We start from the raw sequence: 20,318 nt of genomic DNA, 5'->3' as shown, positions 1-20,318 counted from the left end.
GGGAACATTCTCCGTCATCACGTGGAATTGTCATGTCCCTCACTGTGAATCCATGGAGAAAACAGGTTCTTGCAATGGGATGACCAGACCAGCTGCATCAGCCCCACCCCCACCCCTGGTCTGGCTAGAAGTGCAGATTCTCCAGCCCTACACCAGAAACTTCAATGCTAGAGGCCAGCCATCTGTGTTTTAACAACTCTCCCTGGTCCCTACCAGTGATTCTGATTCACCCGCAAGTTTAAGAACTATTGACTAGGGTTTCCCTGGTGCCTCAGTGGTAAAGAATCTGCCTGCCAATGCAGGAGACACAGGTTCCGTCCCTGATCTGGGAAGATCCCACATGCCAAGGAGCAACAAAGCCCATGAGCCACAACTACTGATCCTGTGCCCTAGAGCCAGGGAGCCACAACTACTGAAGCCCAGCCCTCTGTAGAGTCCTGCAACAAGGGAAGCTATGGCAATGAGAAGCCCGTGCACCACTGTAGAGTAGCCCCTACTCTTCACAATTAGAGAAAAGCCTGCTGTCAGCAACGAAGACCCAGCACAGCCATAAATAAATAAAATTATATTAAAAAAGAGAGAGAACCATTGACTCAAAAATATGAAGGTAAATAAGAAAAGAAAAATAACACAGCAGATTCCAAGGAACCCCACCGAGGACCCAGTAGAAGATGCTCGTTTGTCATTTGAGATCTTTGGGTTCTCTTTGTTTCATTTTATTTTGTGTGTATATTTAATTGAAATCTGGTTGATTTACAATATTATATCAATGTCAAGTTACAGCATCATGCATGATTGAGTGTTATTGCAGACAATACACCATTAAAGGTTATAGACTTCGCTGGTGGCTCAGACGGTAAAGCGTCTGCCTACAATGCGGGAGACCTGGGTTCGATCCCTGGGTTGGGAAGATCCTCTGGAGAAGGAAATAGAAACCCACTCCAGTATTCTTGCCTGGAAAATCACATGGATGGAGGATCGTGGTAGGCTACAGTCCATGGGGTCGCAAGTAGTCGGACAAGACTGAGCGACTTCACTCACAGAAGAATGGATTTATTTCATGTTTAGAAGTAATGCATCATGGTACTTCTTTGTGGAACTTTTTTTTTAAGTATCCTAGATGCTAAATCATAGAAAGATGGATAAACAGATGAACTGAAGGGTCAGGGGTCCACCCACCACAAGGACCCAGACCCATTTGACTCTGTGATTCTGGTGTCCAGCGTCAGAAGATGGGCAGAAATGAGCTTCAACATTAAGGCTGGAGCTGGACAGCCTGGAGGCTGATGAGGACAAGCTGGCATCTGGCCACCAGGAGACTCTTTCTGAGAAGGACAAAATTCCTGCCACCAGGAATCCCCTAATGTAAGAGTTTTTCCCACTGGGAGGATGTGGAGCAACTGGGCCTTCAGGCACTGCTGGTGGGGAAAGAAGATGGGGCACCCACCTTGGAAAGAGCCTGGCAGCTTCTGAAAAACTTAAGCAGACACCTGATCCTACCATTCCTTGCTCATAGGCATCCCCCAGAGAGAGATGAAAGCAAATTCTAACACACATACCTGCACACAGATGCTCAGAACAGTTTTACTCATGATCACCCCAAACTGGAAACAATGTCCATTTGCAGGTGATTGGATAAACAAAGCAGTCCATTATGCAGTAGAATAAATAGCACTAGGCCATAAAGAGAAATCAAGTATGGACACACAAAAACATAGATGAACCTTAAAAAATTATGCTCAGTGAAAGAAGCCAGACACAAAAGATTACAACCTCATGACTACATTTAGATGATCTTTCCAGAAAAGGAGATAACTACAGGGTCAGAAACCTATGGATGGGAGCAAAGGAGAGAGCAATTCAAGAGGGAGGACTTCTCTGGTGGTGCAGTGGTTAAGACACTGCACTTCCAATGCAAGGGGCTAGGTTTCAATTCCTGGTCAGGAGACTAAGACAGACCCCCACATTGCTGTACGGTGCGGCCAAAAAAAATTTTTTTTAATTAAAAAAAAAGGACAAGAGGTAAATTTGCTGAAATTGGATCGTGGTGATGGTTATCCAATCGGACAAATTTACTAAAAACCATCGTGGAACCCTATGCTGAAAAACTGGTCAACGCACATTTTATAAATTACACTTCAATGAAGTTGTAATAAAAAGTTTTGCCAGCAGAGGGTATCAGAGACCACAAATTCAACTCAGAACTGGCCTGGGGAGGGGGTCTCCTTTACCGACTGCCTTCTTCTTTTACCACCTCATAGAGGGAGTGAGCTAGACTCCCAAGGAGGTGTTCTGCAGCCTCTCCACGCGGTTGGGGTCTCGCTGGAATAAAGTCATCACCTGCCTTTAGATGACGCCATGGCAATGAACAACTGGCCATCTGGGAGGTTGCCAGGAAGCCCTCAGCAGTCTACCAGTCTTGATCCGGATGAGCCCTAAATGTACACCAGGTGGCAGGATGCCTAAGTCTCTTAAGCACGTGATGGGGGAAGGAGGTGATGTTGAGACATCCCATGGATCACACCCCTTCACTAAGTCCCAGCGTTAGGGTCCTTACAGGACAAAATATGAATTGGGATGAACTGACACTCTCTGATTGGCTTCCCTGGTTGGTTCAGTGGTAAAAAAAAAAACCTGCCTGCCCATGCAGGAGATGCTGGTTTGATCACTGGGTGCGGAAGATCCTCTGAAGGAAGAAATGGCAACCGACTCCAGTATTCTTGCCTGGAGAATCCTATGGACAGAGGAGCCTGGTGGGCTACAGTCCATGGGGTAGCAAAGAGTTGGACACAACTGAGCGACTGAGCATGCAAGCACAAAGATAGATTTTAGTCCTAACCTGCCGCCGCGCACACACACACACACACACATAGCTGGGAATGGGACTGTGTTTGGAAATAACACCTTAGCAGATGTAGTTAGTTAAGATGAGGTCCTACTAGAGGGGGCCCCTAAATCCAGTGACTGGTGTCCTTGTAAAAAGAGGGAAATTTGGGGACTTCCTTGGTGGTCCAGTGGCTAAGATTCCACGTTCCCAGTGCAGGGGGTCCAGGTTCTATCCCTGGTTAGGGAACTAGATCCCACATGCTACAATTAAGATCAAAGATCCTATGTGATGCAACTAAGACCCGATGCAGTGAAATAAATAAATACCTAAAAAGAAGAGTGAAATTTGCACACAGATCTGTGTGAAGACAGAGGCAGAGCTCTAGGGGTGATGCTTCTATAAACCAAGGACACTGAGGAGGCCGGTAAAGCCAGAGGCTGGAGGAGGCAGTAAGGACCCTCCTCTGCTGCCTGCAGAAGGAGCAGGGCCCCAGGCTGCCAAAGCCTTGATTTTGGACTTCTGGCCTCGAGAATGCAAGAGAATACATTTCTGTTGTTTTAAGCCACCCGGTTTGTGGTTATTGGTGACAGCAGCGCCAGGAAACAAATACAAACCTCCTTCCACCGGGTGGCACAAACCAAACCTCAGTCAATTCTTAGTAATTTGATCAATTCACTTTTCCTGGGGCCAGGCTAAGATTAAGGGGATTCTTGTGAACAGTGTCAGACTTTTTTTGGGCTCCAAAATCAGTGCAGATGGTGACTGCAGCCATGAAATTAAAAGACACTTACTCCTTGGAAGGAAAGTTATGACCAACCTAGACAGCATATTAAAAAGCAGAGACATTACTTTCCCAACAAAGGTCCATCTAATCAAGGCTATGATTTTTCCAGTGGTCATGTATGGATGTGAGAGTTGGACTATAAAGAAAGCTGAGTGCCAAAAAATTGATGCTTTTGAACTATGGTGTTGGAGAAGACTCTTGAGAGTCCCTTGGACTGCAAGGAGATTCAACCAGTCCATCCTAAAGGAGATCAGTCCAGGATGTTCATTGGAAGGACTGATGCTGAAGCTGAAACTCCAATACTTTGGCCACCTCATGCGAAGAGTTGACTCATTGGAAAAGACCCTGATGCTTGGAGAGATTGGGGGCAGGAGGAGAAGGGGACGACAGAGGATGAGATGGCTGGATGGCATCACCGACTCGACGGACATGAGTTTGAGTAAACTCTGGGAGTTGGTGATGGACAGGGAGGCCTGGTGTGCTGCGATTCATGGGGTCTCAAAGAGTTGGACACGACTGAGTGACTGAACTGAACTGTGGCGGCTGAGAATGGGGCCAGCTGGGCACATGGGGCTATGAGCAGATCCTAGCCCAGTCAGTGACTCAGGATGGTCCCTGTTCTGATGCTTCTTGGTCCTTCGTCTGTTGCCTGGACGCAAAGGCCCTTCTACCTGCTCCAGTCACTTGGCCATTGTCTCTGGCCCACATGGCCCTCTGGGAGGTTCTAGGAATAGCAAAGAGAACATGGGGGGAGTGGGGGTTGAAACCTGTCACCACCTTCCTCTGGTCACTCCACCCTGGTCTCTCTCTAGAGCCTTCTGTTGTGTCTGCACCCAACCCAGGTGACCCTGGGGCCTCTGGGCAGCCAGGCTGGAGATCTCCCAGGCCCAGGGAATTCCAAAGCTTTGGAAATGCAAACCTGCTTTCTCGAAAATGTTCATCAGTCCTTGGTTTTCCAAAGTAAATCATAGCAACTCGAGAGCCAAGAAGGAAATCTTTGCTTCCTTCCCTCCTCACTGCTGTGTCATCTGTCCCTTTCCTGAGGGCTCAAGGAGGTTGCGTGCCTGTCAGACAGGCTGGAGCAAGTGGGAACAGTAAAAGGAAGATGCAGGTGTGAGCCCACACCAGCCAAAGGGCCCACCATGACCCCAGCTACGGGTGCAGGGGGCTTTCCACGGGTGAGGATAGAAGTGCTGCTATGAATGCCTCCCAATTCTACATGGACCTAGGAACTTCTCTTTTTTTAAAAAAATTTATTTATTTATTTATTTATTTTTTTAGGAACTTCTCTTTTAAAAAATATTTCTTGGGCTGCGCTGAGTCTTAGTTGTGGCACTTGGGATTTTTTTAGTTGTGGCATGCAATCTCTTAGTTGCAGCATGTGGGATCTAGTTCCCTGACCAGGGATCAGACCCAGGCCCTCTGCATCAGGAGTGCGAAGTCTTAACTCATGGACCACCAGAGAAGTCCCAGGAATTTCTCTTTTGTTTTTTTAAGAACTTCAGTTCTATGAAACTAACACAATATTTAGTAAATTAAATGTTTAGCAAGGAACTAAAGAGCCTCTTGAAAGTGAAAGAAGAGAGCGAAAAAGCTGGCTTAAAACTCAACATTCAGAAAACTAAGATCAAGGTATCCGGTCCCATCACTTCATAGCAAATAGATGGGGAAACAATGGAAACAGTGACAGACTTTATTTTCTTGGGCTCCAAAATCACTACAGATGGTGACTGCAGCCATGAAATTAAAAGACACTTGCTCCTTGGAAAAACTTTGGCCAACCTAGACAGCATATTAAAAAACAGAGACATTACTTTGCCGACAAAGGTCCATGGTTTTCCCAGTCAAAGCTATGGTTTTCCCAGTACTCATGTATGGATGTGAGAGTTGTATCATGAAAAGAGCTGAGTGCTGAAGAATTGACGCTTTTGAACTGTGGTGTTGGAGAAGACTCTTGAGAGTCCCCTGGACCTCAAGGAGATCAAACCAGTCAATCCTAAAGGAATTCAATCCTGACTATTCATTGGAAGGATTGATGCTGAAACTGAAGCTGCAATACTTTGGCCACCTGATGTGAAGAACTGACTCATTGGAAAAGACCTTGATGCTGGGAAATACTGAAGGCAGGAGGAAAAGAGGACAACAGAGGATGAGATGGTTGGATGACATCACCAACTCAGTGGACATGAATTTGAGTAAGCTCTGGGAGTTGGTGATGGACAGGGAAGCCTGGCGTGCTGCAGTCCATGGGGTCACAAAAAGTCAGACACAACTGAACGACTGAACTGAACACGACACTTTAAATCAATTATGTGCCTAGTCACTTAGTCACATCCAACTCTTTGCAACCCCATGGACTATAGCCCACGAGGCTCCTCTGTCCGTGGGATTTGCCAAGTAAGAATACTGGAGTGCATTGCCATTTCCTTCTCCAGAGGATCTTCCCCACCCAGGGATTGAACTAATGTCTTCTGAATTGGCAGGCAGGTTCTTAAGCACTAACGCCACCTGGCAACCCCAATACTGGAGATTTTCTATACTCCAATAGAAAATCAAAATTAAAGAGAATCTCAGACCTGCACTAACCAGCGGAACTTTCTAAGACGATGGGAATGTTATAGATCTGCAGGGCAGCCAGTCGTCCCCAGCCAGGTGCGGCTACTGAGCAGTTGACATTGATTCAGCCTGTGGCCCCGGAGGAACCGAGTTTGAAATTTTATTTCGTTTTAATTCATTTTCATTTAAATAACCGCAGGTAACCAGTGGATATCATGGGAGACAAGACAGCCCAGGATAATAAACTGGTGTGTCCGGCTGACCCTCTACAACCACGGAGAGGAGTGGAGCACGCAGAGGGAGGCAATTAGCAGGCTGGACCATAAATAAAATACACTTCAATTATGGGCCAGTGGAGGGATGGTGGGCAAAAACCTGTATTTGAGGCTTATACATGGCAGCTCTCACTTTGTCCTTCACAAACAAGCCACAGAACCTGAATTGTGTGTTTACATCATAACCTCTGGGGGCTACCGTCCTAGGATCTGAACCCTCAGTCACCCGCTTCCCTTCCACGTCCACCCCCTCTCCACGACAAAGCTCGGACTTTGGTGGGGAAGGAGATTTCTCAGGTTTGTGTGAATCACAAACCTGCCTACTCCCGCCCCCCTTCACCACCACTCCCCCGGCCCCCCCTCCCCCGCCCCAGTGCCGGTGGCCAGGTGCAAACATGTAGGAGAATCAGCATTGTGTGAGTTTCGAACACAGCAGTGTTTAGGGCTACGGAGATTACAAGATTAGCTTCAATATAAACCAGATTTGGAGAAAAATAAGAACTGTGTCCAGGGGATGGATGCTTTCCTGAACTGGTGACCTCTGAGCTAGAGTTGAAGGTGAAGTATCCAGCCGGGGAACAGCCCAGGAGGGAACAGCCAGAGCGAAGGTTCTGGGGAGGGTACAAACTTGACCTCTCACTCCCACACTCTGCACTGGACACTTCCCATCTCAAGCAGGCCGTTTCACAACAAAAACAGGACTCCTGAACCTCTCCACACACACCCCACCCTTATCTTTGAGGTCACCCCAAGCCTAGAGTAGAACTAGGCTTCCCCCCTTGGCCTTGAACCTGGAAAAGTGTACTAGTTCCAAGGCCTTCGCAGTATCCTGCCTTTGGTTCTCAGATTTCTCAGAGCCTCAGTCCCGGGGCTCGGAGGGCTGCTGGGAAAATTCGCTGATAAAATGCACAGCCCCAGGCTTGCCTCCTAGGAGGCTGGATAAAAGGGAGCCTTTGAATTTTCCCCAAGAAAGGGGACCGAAGCTTCGTTTGCAATGCACGTTATTTAATACTGAGGAGAAGGTGCTTAGTCCATATCTAAGGATCTGGAGTGAGAGCGCTTCCATTCCCCGCTCCAGGAGCCGCTCCAGGGCAGGACGAAAAATTGACGAGGCTTCTCACAAAACAAGGAGAATACACACCTCCCAGTCTCTACTCAAGCTGCACCTTGTGACCCCAAGCCCCTTGCTTTAACTAAATATCCTCATCCCTGCCGGGACCCCAAATTGCTTACAACTCTACACGCTGCCCTTCCCAGCCTCGGGACCGCAAGGGTTAAGCGTAGGCGCCGGGCGCGCTGATTGACAGCCCGTCCGGCGGCTGGGGAGAGCCGACCAATCAGATATGGGAGCCGCGGCCCACGTGGGTAAGCGCCCTTACGATTGGTCAGCGCCGCCGGCCTGCGGAGCCCGATCCCACGTGCAGCTGCTGCTAGTTCAGTGCCCGGCTTCGTGGTGCAGGTGGTGGCGGGGCAGGGCAGGGGCGGGGCGGGGTGGGGCCCGATGGGTCAATTGGCCTCCGGGGTGGGGGGGGTTGCTTCCTGTCCGCCTGAACTTGGCTGACCCTGGCGGCTTCCTTCTGGGCCACCATCCTAAAAGAGGTGGGAAGGCCTGTGGATCTCTTGGCAGACCCCAGGGTCCTTGGGCTGGGGAGGGGGCTGGAAGGGTGCTGAGGGGCAGAGGTAAAGAAGGAGTTTAGTGCCACAGGACTGATTAGGTCTCTTTCTTCTTGAGAAATTTCTAATTCACCTGGCCAACTCTTATTCATCCTTCAAAACCCCTTTCCAAATGATATTCTCCCGTGCTTTAGGAAATTGTCTCAAAACTAAGTTTGAGCTTTGATATCTTTCTCTGGGGTTCCTCCAGCCCTGACTGCTCCTAGAAGGAAGTGTATATGTTTGGCACCATACCCTGTGCCCCACCTCCTAGAGTGAAGCCCCAGGGGACTCCCCACCAGGAATCAGCACAGCTGGAAGCCCCAGAGAGAGGTGAATGAATGAACGTCGGGTGTAGAGAATGCAGTGGGGTACTGGCACTCAGGGAGGGGTCGCAGGCCCAGGACTCAGCCCTAGAGGGAAGATCAAGGTGGGCCAAGGGTGGGGTGCGGCTGGTTGTGTCTCTGTTCCTGATCAGCCTTCTGTGCTCAGGATCTGTAATCTCCTTGTTAATTTTAGAGTCCCTGGCTAAAGTGCTTGTTACTGCAGCCTGAAGAGTGACCTCTTGGGGTCGTCTCAGCCCCCACGGACACCCTCAAAACATGGTGAGGCATTACTCCTGAGGGGAGGGGCGAGGAGGCAGCAGCTGGGCTCAAATCTCTCCTGCTCCTAAGGGAGGGACATGGGCTGGCCTTTAAGCTGGGGATACAAAGCCATCATACTTTAAGGCACTTTCGTTTTAAAATTAAACATTTTATCACCCAGGTGATAAACACCTGGCTACATCATTTATTCAGTTAATATTTTACAAGCAAAAGTCCCTTCCCCTTTCCTGCCCCCGACCTCATTACTTCCCAGAGAAAACCACTTCTAACAGTTTAGGCCAGGGGTCGGCAAGCTTCCATAACAGGCCAGAAAGTAAATATTTTCAACTTTAGGCCGAGAATCAAGATGGAAGATACCGTGTGGGTACTTAAGTAATAACAGAGAGAGAGCAAATGACCTTCAGGTCTCAGGAGGTCCTGCCCCACCCTCTTTGGGGCTGATGACCTGACAGCAAGTATGCTGGCCATCTGTGGGTTTTGTTCATCCCCCACTTTGACTTCTCCAGGAGCATCCTCAGGTCAACCTTCCAGCCCGGAACTATCAGGACGCCCTGGATCAGCTCAAGCAGCACTTCCCCAGGTGAGGACAATCCCCGGGGTCTGGAGGCACCGCTGTGGCCGGAAGTCCCACAGAGGGAAAGAACCCCAACTTTGTCTCCATGGCCCAAAATGCAGGACCAGTGTGGGTGGCGACCATGTTGGAGGGTGACGCAGAAGGAAAGGAAAACCAGTAATGCCAATCCTGGCTTTCATTTCAATTTTTGACTGTGTGTGGTTCAGTATGGATTTGCTCTCATTCAATTATATTTTGTAAAATACTGCATTAAAATCATGTTCGTCTTGACACTGCTTTCAGTGTGGCACGTGGAAGGGACTAGCTCCCTTAATGGAACTGCCCTGCTGGGGCACTGAAGGCAGGGCACATTCTGGGGAAGGGTCTTGAGGCCTCCACTTCCAGCAGGTCTGTCTTCCCCGGCAGGTTCCCCACTCACTTGACGACGCAGGTGGACCTCGCTTACGGCTTGGTGAGCCCCACCCCCACCTGTCAGCCCGTCTGGAGCCACCTGGAAAGGCTGTTGTGTTTAGTTTCACAATCTGGGTTAGGGGACACCTTCTCTACTTTGCTTGCCTTAGGCAATGCAAAGAACCCACTGAGCCCCAACTTCGTGTGTTTTTCTTCTTTTAAATGGAATTCAGTCATAGACACTTTTATTTTTATTTTTTATTTTTGGCTATGCTGGGTATTTGTTGCTGTTCTCAGGCTTTCCTTAGTTGTGGCGAGTGGGGGCTACTTTCTAGTTGGGGTCGAGGGCTTCTCATTGCAGAGCATGGGACTCAGTAGTTGTGGCTTTCAGGCTCTAGAGCACAGGGTCAGAGCTGTGGCGCATGGGCTCAGATGCTCTGAGGCATGTGGGATCTTCCCTGGCCAGGAACTGAACCCATGTTACCGCTGAACCACCAGGGAAGCCCATGTGAGTTTTTCTTAATTAATAAAAACCTTGCTGTGAAAACAAGCAATTCCATATTTAAATTAAGGAGCTGTTTCTTCAGGCCACAGTTGGTCAGTTAGGAGTATACAGCATATGACTAGAGTCCTGCCCCTCAGGAGTTTATGTTCCAGTGTGTGCTGTCTTCCGGAATTTTCCACGATGTTAGGAACGTTCTGTATCAACAGGGTCCAGTATGGCACCCACCAGCCCTACGTGGCTACTGTGCTCCTGTAAGGAGTTGAATTTTCATTGATTTAAAGTTAAAGAGCCTTAACAAAATAAATAAATAAAGTTAAAGAGCCTTATTTGACTGATGGCACCCTCATTGGACCGAGCAGCTCTAGGGGGAGGAGGGAGACAAATATGTAACTAGAGAAGCAATATTTCACAAAAATGTAAGTGCTTAAAAGAAAATAGAAGGTGAAGGGGTGAAAATGAGTCAGGGTTTTGAGCTCAGGTAGTCAGGAAGGGCTTCTTGGAGGAAGTGACGTGCTCAGCGAGACATCAAAGATAAGGAGTTTCTGTCACCCTAGAGAGAACAGGGAAGGTTGTTTCAGGCAGCAGGCGTAGCATGTGCAGAGGCCCTGGGGAAGGACTGTGTCTGTTGTCGGAGGAAGAGTGAGGAGGCCTGTGTGGCTGGAGCAGTGAGTGAGGGGGAAAGAAGGAGGCAGAGAGGGCAGGGAGGGGCAGGGCAGGTCACAGCCCCCTTTGACCTTCTGTTCATATCTAGAATGACAGTCGGTTGTTGTTCAGTCGCTCAGTCACGTCTGACACTTTGCGACACCATGGACTGCAGCATGCCAGGCTTCCCTGTCCTCCGCTATCTCTGGAGCTTGCTCAAACTCATGTCCACTAAGTGGTGATGCCATCCAACCATCTTATCCTCTATTGCCCACTTCTCCTCCTGCCCTCAATCTTTCCTGGTATCAGAGTCTTTTCCAATGAGTTGGCTCTTCGCATCAGGTGGCCAAAGTACTGTAGCTTCAGTTTCAGCATCAGTCCTTCCAATGAGTATTCAGGGTTGATTTCCTTTGGTATTGACTGGTTTGTTCTCCTTTGTGGTCCAGGGGACTCTGAAGAGTCGTCTTCAGCACCACAGTTTGAAAGCATGACTGCCAGGGGTCTCTCTAATTACCTCCCACTCTGAGTATGGTTGGCCATATCCCATTTGCTGAGAGCAGAGACCAGGGAGGTATCACAGCTTGTCCAGGGTCACACAGCTGGGGAGAGGGCCACACAACATTAAGTCTTGCGTTCTTGCTCGTGTCCGTCGACCGCCACCTCATGTGATTGCTGGTGTTCTTTGCAGGTCCTGAAAATCCAGCAGGGGATCCAGGAGCATCTCAAGCAGGTGAATGAGTGACGGGAGCTTGGGTGGCGAGGGAGGGCTGCCCTCCTTGCACAGCAGGAGAAAGGGGGACAGAGGGAGGGCAGAGAGGGACAGGTCAGGTGGTACAGGCCCTAGCAGGCTGCAGGGAAAGACTTGGGCTTCCCCCTGCCCCCTGGGAGGTGGGAGGGCTGCAGATAGAGGGCGTAGGGCCTGAAGTGGAACCCCAGGATATGAGGTAGCCCCACATCTCAGGAGTGCATCTCCAATCCTGTGCCTCTTCCTTCTGGGCCTGCTCCCAATCCCCATGGGGCTAGAGAAGGCCAAGGGCCTGTCAGCATTTCACAGGTCAGTTACTTCTGCTAGGAAGGGGCCATTATGTGCCAGGCACAGCCGAATGCAGTCTCCATGTATCTGAGGTTCTCAACGGCCTGGCTCACATTGGCTGGGGAGAGCAGGCCTGCACCAGGCCTCCCCTCCTCCCACTTGGGGTGCCTTGCCCAGGCTGAAGCGCAGCTTCCACCCTGCCTGTCCTCCCACCACCTGGCTCCTTTCTCCTGGGCACTGTCAGGACTTTTCCGCCTGTGCCACATGTGACTGGCGGAGGGCCAGGGCTGTGTCTGCGACTTAGCAGAGCCTGGGGTGAGAAGCTCAGGGAACAGGGAAAGACAGATCCAGAGTAGAGCAGAGTGGAGGAGGAGGGGCCAGGAAGCAAGCAGAACACAGTTATTCATTCAACAGATATTTATCCATCACCTCCTTGCCAAGTACGGTTGTAGGCGCCAGGGAAATAGCAAAAGAGAACACAGACAAACCGCTGCCCTTGGGGTGAGAGGAGCTTGGTAAACAGAAGTGTCAGATGGTGAGGACTGGGCATGGTGGGAGGCGGAATTGAGCAGCCCCAAGGGGATGTGGAGGGAGGGGGGTACCAAGGTGGCAGTGGATTACAATTCAGGGTGGTCAGGGAAGATTCTGTGACATTTGAGCAAACTCTTGAAGGAGATCAGAGAAGGAGGGAGGATAGGTGTCTGGAATGACTAGTAGACCTGGCAGAGGGCACAGCCTGTGCAAAGGCCCTGAGGCAGGACTGTTCCTGGCCCTGGCGTGTTGGAGGAACCAGGAGGGCCTTGTGGCTGGAGCAGAGTGAGCCAAGGGGAAAGAGGAAGGAGGGGAGGGAGGGAGGAGATGGGGCAGGTCATGCAGGGCCTTGTGGGCTGCAGGAGGACTTGGGTTTTTGCTCTCCCGAAGGTGGGAACCCTGGAGGGCTGTGGGCAGAGGACAGGGCAGGCGCTGACTCAGATGCTCACCAGCACCCTCTGGTGCCTGCTGCAGGGAGGAGGGGCAGGAGTTGGGGTCCAGTTAGGACTATCCAGGTGTGGGAGGCTGGTCACTGGGAAGGTTTATTGGTGAGAAACAGGCAGAGTGGGATGTGTTGGGAGGAGGAAATTCATAGCAGGTGCTGAGCATCAAAGGGTCTGATGAGGATCCCAGAGGGTCTCCACCAAGCAGCCCTCCCCCCACAGAGAGCCCCAGGTAATGCTTACTCGTGGTTCTGCACAGACCACCGCCCCCTCCCCTGTTTTCAGTCCCTCCTCTACCAGCTTCCCTCGATGCACATTTAAAATCCCGAGCAGCAGCAGCAGGGCCCCTTGCTCCCCAGCCCGCCTGCACACAGCTCTCCCCAGGGAGGGCCAGCTCGCAGGCAGGAGGGAGCAGCACTTTTCATGCTGAGTGCATTAAAGTGCCAGTAAATTGCGCATTAACGAGCCAGGGCGAATTGGGGAAGGCTCCCCTGGGCCTTGTGCTGCTGGGAGGCCCAGCTGGGGAATCCATCTCTGGCTGCCCTAGGAAGCAGCCGCCTGGAGCTACGAGGGCTCGGGGAGGGGGTCCTCACCCCAGCCTCTCCCTTCCCCATCCTGTCCGCCCCAGTGACAGGCAGGAGATGGGACTAGGCTGCAAGTGGGGACAGGTAAACACAGCCCAGCCACCGCATATCCTGACTTTGGGGCTCTGAGCCTCGTTTTCTCATCTGCAGGATGGGAACCTCAGTGGTACCCATTCAACAGAACTGAGAGCCACAGTCAGCACTCACCCCACATTCCTTGGCAGTTATTTTTTTCTGTGAATCAGAACATTTCCCCAGGATTTCGGAATTCACCCTGGGCCAAACAGCATCTTGGTATCCACCATGGAGAAGAGGCATGTGCATTGGTAAGGCCCATGGGCACTGCCTCCAAAGCCACAGGCCAAAGACTGAACCTGTATCCTCCTCTGCAGTAGACATGGGACACGTGTGGCTATTTACATTTTAGTTGGCAATCAAGTGGCACCATCCACATGTCAAGGACTCAACCTTAGGCAGGTCTAGAACATTCTTAATATCACTATATTTAGTCTTCCTGGACTAAATATAGCCGCATATATGCACATTCTCACAGAGCCTCTTATCAGCCCGAGAAGGTGGGTCTCTACAGCGAATTCCTGGCAGTACTGTAGGGGGGCTTCCTGTCTTGGATGGTTTGTGTCCTTAGCTGGAGGCCAGGAACATTGTAGGAGCTGCTGCCCTTGGTTCTTTTTATTTATTTGACTGTACCAGGTCTTAGTTGAGGCATGTGGGATCTAGTTCCCTGACCAGGGATCAAACCCAGACCCCTTGCATTGAGAACTTGGAGTCTTAGCCATTGGTCCACCAGGAAAATCCCTGTCCTTGGTTCTTGAGCCCTTGGATGTGGCCAGTGGGCCTCAGGGTTGCATTTTTTTTTTTTTTTTGACCGCGTCCTACTTCATGTGCAATCTTAGTTCCCTGACTAGGGATAGAACCTGTAACCTCTGGACCACAAAGAAGTGCCTGCATTTTTAATTATACTTAACTTTATATTTAAATAGCCACCTGCAGCCAGTCTGTGCAGGGTAGCACAGTCTCAAGGAAGGAGAGGTTAAAAGGGATTCTAGCACTTGGGCCAGAAAAGCTTTGTGGAGAAAAGCAGTAGGACATGCCATAAGAGAGAGCCTGTCCTAAAGGAACAGATGGGCAACCTGCTGGGAGGGAGAAAGAAAATTTAGGGAGCCTTCTGTGACCACAGAAACTGTTGACTTAAACCTGGAATCGGTAGCAGTCACATTGCTCGACTTTTATTTTTTAAAATATTTATTTGGCTGCACCGGGGTCTTACTTGCAGCATGTGGGATTTAGTTCCCTGACCAGGGATTGAACCCAGGACCCCTGCATTGGGAGCACAGAGTCTTAGCCACTGGACCATCAGAGAAGCCTTGGCTCCACTTTAAATGGTAAATAAGTGACCCTCCCACCAGGTTCCCTGGCTGCTCTGTTGCCAGCCCTGCTCCTGAAGAGGAAACCATTGATTTCTTAGGATCTCTGCAACATTTCAGCATATTCAAATGTCATCCCCACACCGGGGGACCTGGGTAACAGGGCTTTGCTTCTTGAAGCCATTTTAAGTGGGAATGGCATCCGGGCCCAGGAAAATGTGAGTTTGATGACCTGACCATCTTCGAGTGGTGACTGGTCGTTAGGGCTCGGTTTTTGTCACCCGTGGCCACGGTTACCTTCTGGGTACCAAGAGCTTGGTTTTTGCTGGGTGACCACAAATCCACCCAAAAATGTTCAAGGGAGGTGGTATACCCCATATTGCCCATGAGGAAACTGGCTTGTTGGAACGGGTTTGTCCTCAAGGTTGGTTTTTTTTTTTTTTTTTAATTATTTATTTGACTGCACTGGGTCCTAGTTGCAGCTCATGGGATTTTCAACCTTGGTTGCAGCATTTGTTGTTGGTGTTCAGTCACTCAGTCATGTCTAACTCTTTGCAACCCCATGGACTGCAGCACACCAGGCTTCCCTGTCCTTCACTGTCTCCTGGAGTTTGTTCAAACTCACATCCATGGAGATGGTGATGCCATCTCTGTTGTTCCTTCCTCCTCCTGCCTTCAGTCTTTCCCAGCATCAGGGTCTTTTCCCATGAGTCGGCTCTTCATACCAGATGGCCAAACTGCTGGAGCTTCATCTTAAGCATCAGTCCTTCCAATGAATATTCAGGTTGATTTCCTTTAGGGTTGACTGGTTGTAGCATGCTGGATCTTGAACTGCAGCATTTGAACTCTTGCAGCATGTGGGATCTAGTTCCCTGACCAGGGATTGAACCTGGGCCCCTTGCATTGGGAGTGTGGAGTCTTAGCCACTGGACCACCAGGGAGGTCCCCCAGGGCTGTCCTTTAATGAAGCTTTAATAGGATGACCTTCTCCCCTCCAGGCAGAAAACTTCCTACAGATGGTGGAGACCTGCAGCCAATCCCTAGGCTTGCAGCTGGGGGAGGTAGGTTCCTGGGTGCCCCAGGAGGGTGGGGATGGGCTCGGGGCAAATGGTGCATCCTCGTGCCCCTCACCCACGACCCTGCACTTCCAGAACCAAGGGAGCCAGGCCTCCCTCAGCGAGCAACCCAGCCAGGACGCCCAGCACCCAGGGGCCACACCCCCACAGACCTCCGGTCTCCAGGATCTAGACTTCGAAGACGTACTGGTCATGAGGTCATCCGACTGGTTCCAGCGATCCCCCCGAGTGGACAATGACACAGTCCGCCAGCGAGACACGCAGCCGTGCTGGGACTCGGAGCCCCAGTTTTCACAGGATATTCTGACGGAGCAGCTCTGGGAGATTTTTGCTGGGACCCAGGACCAGGGGGAGCGCCTGAGACACAGGAGTGAGTCTCCCTGGGGGTGTGGAGACTGGGGGGCTCAGGCCACGTGGAGAGGCAGCATCCATTGAACTTTGTTGCCCTGCCTTCTCTCCCTTATCCCTTCTTGTCATCATAGCAACAGACCAGACACCAGACCATGTAAGTAACTGGAATCCTTAGTACCTAGAGGAGTGGGCTTTGTCCTGAGTGGGCCCCCTGGTAGGGACCTCTGGGTTCCTATGTATTGGCCTGTCCCCCTCCCCTTACCCCTTGGAGACCCTCAGAGAATACCTGCAGCTCAGCCTCAACGGAAGGATGGGACTTCTGGCAGCTGGAGCATCTTGTCCACACTGCCTGGGCCCTCCCACCGTGTTCTGCTTCTCAGACCAACCCTGGCACATCCTTTGGTCTGAACTGATTTCCCCAATTCCCATGGGCAGGAGAGCCAGGAGCCGGGACCACGATACCTGGGAGTGAAAATGCTTCCCAAAGACACTCTGGGTAATCCAGGGGAAGGAGGGCAGTCTGCCCTGAGGGGGAGGGGGTATACCTGCCACTGATTCACTCTTGTCTCTGCCCAGTTTTCCTCCCACCCACGCCCTCTGCCAGTTCCTCTGAGGGCTCCCGAGAGGGAAGCCCAGGCCTGGGTGCTATAGGACAGGGGATGTTCTCCCACATGGCCCAGGTAAGACCTTGCACTCCACACAAAAGCTGGGGGGGAGGCGGTCGAGACAGGAGGGGGATGTGGCTCAGGTGTGACCTCATTCACCCACAGGAGCTTGCCAGGAAGACCTATCAATTTCTGAAGCCCATGTAAGTATGTTCCAACCTGTGGTCTGAGGCTAGGGGAGCCCAGATGTAGGGGCGAGAAGACTTCCTGGAGGAAGGGGCAAAATGCCCCTTGGGAAAAAAAAAAGGGCCTTGAAGGATGAGTAGGAGTTTGGGATAGGACAAAGCATTCTGGGTAGAGGGGAGCAGTATTCCATTACAGGAGACAGATAATACTTGGAGGAATGTGACCTTGGGGGAAGTAGAGTGTGGTGGAGAAGTGAGGCTTGAGAGAATCCCTGAACCTAAAAAGGAAGGAAGCCCCTTTGGGGCTTGCCAGGTGCCCTACTCCAAGCAGAGAGGCTCTCAGGCAGGCTGCTGACTCTGAGGCCTTCTCTCTCAAGATGCTGGGACCCTGAGGACTTTGAAAACACATGGAATAGGCCTGATGCCTTGCCCTGGCAGTCCAGGAAGCTGGCCGTCCCACACAGAGTGGAGAAGATGCAGAGACTAGAACACGGGGAGCCCGTGCTGGCCACTGCCATCAGCAGCTTCACCCGGCACGCCTTCACCTGCGGCAGGGGTGGCGTCAAGGTGTGGAGCCTGGTGGGCCAGGTGACGAAGGCCAGGTTTCCAGAGAGCTTCCTGAGAGTAAAGGTGAGGGCTCTGGGCGGGGCTGGTGGGAACTGGGAGTGCCCTGGCCCCTGCAGGGGCGGAAGCTCACCTCAGGCTCTGCCCACCCCAGACCCCGGGGGCCTACCTCCGCACCTGCCTGCTCTTCTCAGACAGCACGGCCCTGCTCGCGGGCGGCCACAGCCTGGCTGGCGTGAGCCTGTGGGACCTGACGGCGCCTTCCCTGCACGTGACAGCCGAACTGCCCTGCGCGGGCCTCACCTGCCAGGCCCTGGCTGCCAGCTCTGAGGACAGCCTGGCCTTTGCTGGCTTCACCAACGGCAGCGTCAGGATCTGGGACCTTCGGGACTGGAGTGTGGTCAGGTGTGGCCCGGGGGAGAGCCCCTTCCTGTCTTGGCCCCTGAGCAGGAACCCAGCAGTTTCAAGGCAAAAGCCCTTTTCCTTTGGGAACTCTTAACACTGGAGAGTTGAAGACCTGGGTTCATGTCATAGCTGGGCTGTTTGTTTGAAGCCCCATTGTGGGACTTCTTGTCTGCGTTGGTTTCCCCATCTGTCACCCCGATGTGATTGGGCGACATAATTCCCAGTTGGGGAGCTGTGCCAGGCCCTGTGGGGTGCTGAGCAGCATCCCAGCCCCCACCCACTCAATGCTAGGAGCACAGATGTCCCCAGACATGGTCCCCTGGGGCTTAGACTCACCCCTGGGGAATGTGATTGGGTGTCCCTGGGGGCGCAGAGCTTAAAGTCTCAGCTCTGACCTCCCTGCCTATGCCTCTCCTGGGCCAGGGACCTGCCGGGACATCCGAACGGTGCCAAGAGCATTGCTGTTAAAGACCAGCACGTCTGGACGGGGGGTCTGGATGCCTGCCTGCGGTGCTGGGATCTGAGGGCCACTGGGGAGCCCCAAGAATACCAGTTTGAATCTCAGGTGTGCAGCTGGGATGGGGCCTGCTTGGTCAGGTAGCAGCTGGGCCTGGGACTGAAGGAGGTTGATGCTGGGGGAGGGGGAGTGGGACCTCAAGTCTCCATGATGCTGTGAAGAGAGGGTTCCTTAGCTACATCCCCCTCCATTGCCCAGATAACATTGGATGCTTTTGTACTCTGTATCAAGGGATCGTATTCTGAGTCTCTGTGATAATCTGGTAAGGTAGAGAGGACCACACTCATTTTGTAGATGAGCCAAACTAGGCTGGAAATGTCAAGTTGCTTGTTGGTGCCTCCCAGCCAGGAAGCAGGCAGGCAGTCAGGCCCCCAGCATGGGTTCCTGGGCTCCTGCCACCTCTTGACCTGGCTGGGACCTGACCAATGTTTTCCTTGCTGTCTTCTCCCCAGATAATGAGCCTGTCCCCTAGCCCCCACGAGGACTGGGTGCTGGTGGGCACGGCCAACGGCCAGCAGTGGCTGCAGCCCAGCCTCGGAGGCCAGAAACGCATGGTGGGGTATAAGGACGGCACCATCCTTGGACTCAAGTTCTCCCCTGTGGGTGAGTGGCCAGGAAGGGACTGGGGAGTCCCCCGTGGTCCCCAGCGATCCTCAGTCTCCCACAGGGCCCTGCCTCACTCAGACCCACTCCACCCAGCCCTTTCTTCTCTTTTTTTAATATTTATGTATTTGATTGCACTGGGTCTTAGTTGCGGCATGAAGGATCTTTCGCTGCAGCATGTGGGATCTAGTTCCCTGACCAGGGATCGAACCTGGGGCCCCTGCATTGGGAGCATGGAGTGTTAACCCCTGGACCACCAGGAAAGTCTGCTCAGCCCTTTCTGACCCTTCCTGACCAACCCCCCTGACCATGCCCTTCATCAGCAGGAACTCCCCTGAGAGATGATATCTGCAGGGGCTCACTCAGGGAGGTGTGAGGGGCTCCAGTTCCCAGATCCCCAGGGGTCCAGTCCTCGGCTGCCAGCTTTCTCTGTGACTGGGCCCCCCTCTGCCTCTTCCCAGGCCAGTGGTGGGTGAGTGTGGGAACAGACAACCTGGTTAGCATCTTCAGCATGCCCACAGGGACCATGGCGGTCCAGGTACAAGGGTAGGGCAGGAGGGTGGTGCATGTGTGTCCTGGGTGCTCAGGGGCCAAGCCTAGGGGTCCAAATGCAGAGGCCCCCCACCAAAAGGGACCACGTTGGAATGGATGGGCAGATGTTAAGAACAAGAATGGGTGAGTCCCTTGCTCTGCCCCCCAACCCTCCCAGGTGCCCGAGAGATCCTCTGTCATGTGCTGTGATGTGTCCCCCAGCAGCCACCTGATCGTCACAGGGTCCAGGGACCACGCCTCGGTGTACCAGCTCACATACTGAGGGCTCGCCAGGGTGGGCGGGCTCGCACGATGAGTGATCTTTGTCATGTGTAATAAAGCAATTGGAAAAAGCATTGCTCCAGTGCTGTGTCCTGTCCCCTGGCACCTCATGGAGGTTTGAAGGGACTTTGTCCAGCCCAGGTCTCTACATTTGAGTCCACCTCTCCTGAGAGTCGGGTCAGAGCCGCTGACCCCTGCCGTCAAGAGAACTGGACATGGAGCCCCCTGCCTTTTTTTTTTCTGAGTGTGCGGCACAGCTGGAGGAGGAAATGCCAACCCCCTCCAGTATCTTTGCCTGGAGGATTCCATGGACAGGAGAGCCTGGCAGGCTACAGTCCATGGGATTGCAAAGACTGAAGCGGCTTAGCACATGCAGCATGAGGGATCTTAGTTCCCCAACCAGGCATGGAAC

At 52.1% G+C, this 20,318-nt stretch overlaps 1 protein-coding gene across 1 annotated transcript; it reads left to right on the top strand.

Annotated features, from left to right (window-relative positions):
• Nucleotides 1-8,336: 8,336 nt before the first annotated feature.
• TLE6 (TLE family member 6, subcortical maternal complex member) lies at nucleotides 8,337-19,960 on the top strand. The gene is made up of 17 exons (XM_061149315.1): nucleotides 8,337-8,428; nucleotides 8,615-8,700; nucleotides 9,207-9,280; nucleotides 9,680-9,725; nucleotides 11,500-11,541; nucleotides 15,786-15,848; nucleotides 15,939-16,233; nucleotides 16,346-16,368; nucleotides 16,650-16,710; nucleotides 16,791-16,894; nucleotides 16,985-17,022; nucleotides 17,382-17,634; nucleotides 17,723-17,973; nucleotides 18,397-18,538; nucleotides 18,943-19,093; nucleotides 19,555-19,631; nucleotides 19,803-19,960. Exons 2-17 carry the CDS (start codon nucleotides 8,698-8,700, stop codon nucleotides 19,905-19,907), a joined length of 1,728 nt encoding a protein of 575 aa, XP_061005298.1. The 5' UTR covers nucleotides 8,337-8,428; nucleotides 8,615-8,697; the 3' UTR covers nucleotides 19,908-19,960.
• Nucleotides 19,961-20,318: the final 358 nt, after the last annotated feature.

This window comes from Dama dama, chromosome 9 (genome assembly GCF_033118175.1).
Source record: "Dama dama isolate Ldn47 chromosome 9, ASM3311817v1, whole genome shotgun sequence".
NCBI classification, from domain to species: Eukaryota; Metazoa; Chordata; class Mammalia; order Artiodactyla; family Cervidae; genus Dama; species Dama dama.
This window is presented reverse-complemented; position numbering and strand designations above follow the sequence as displayed.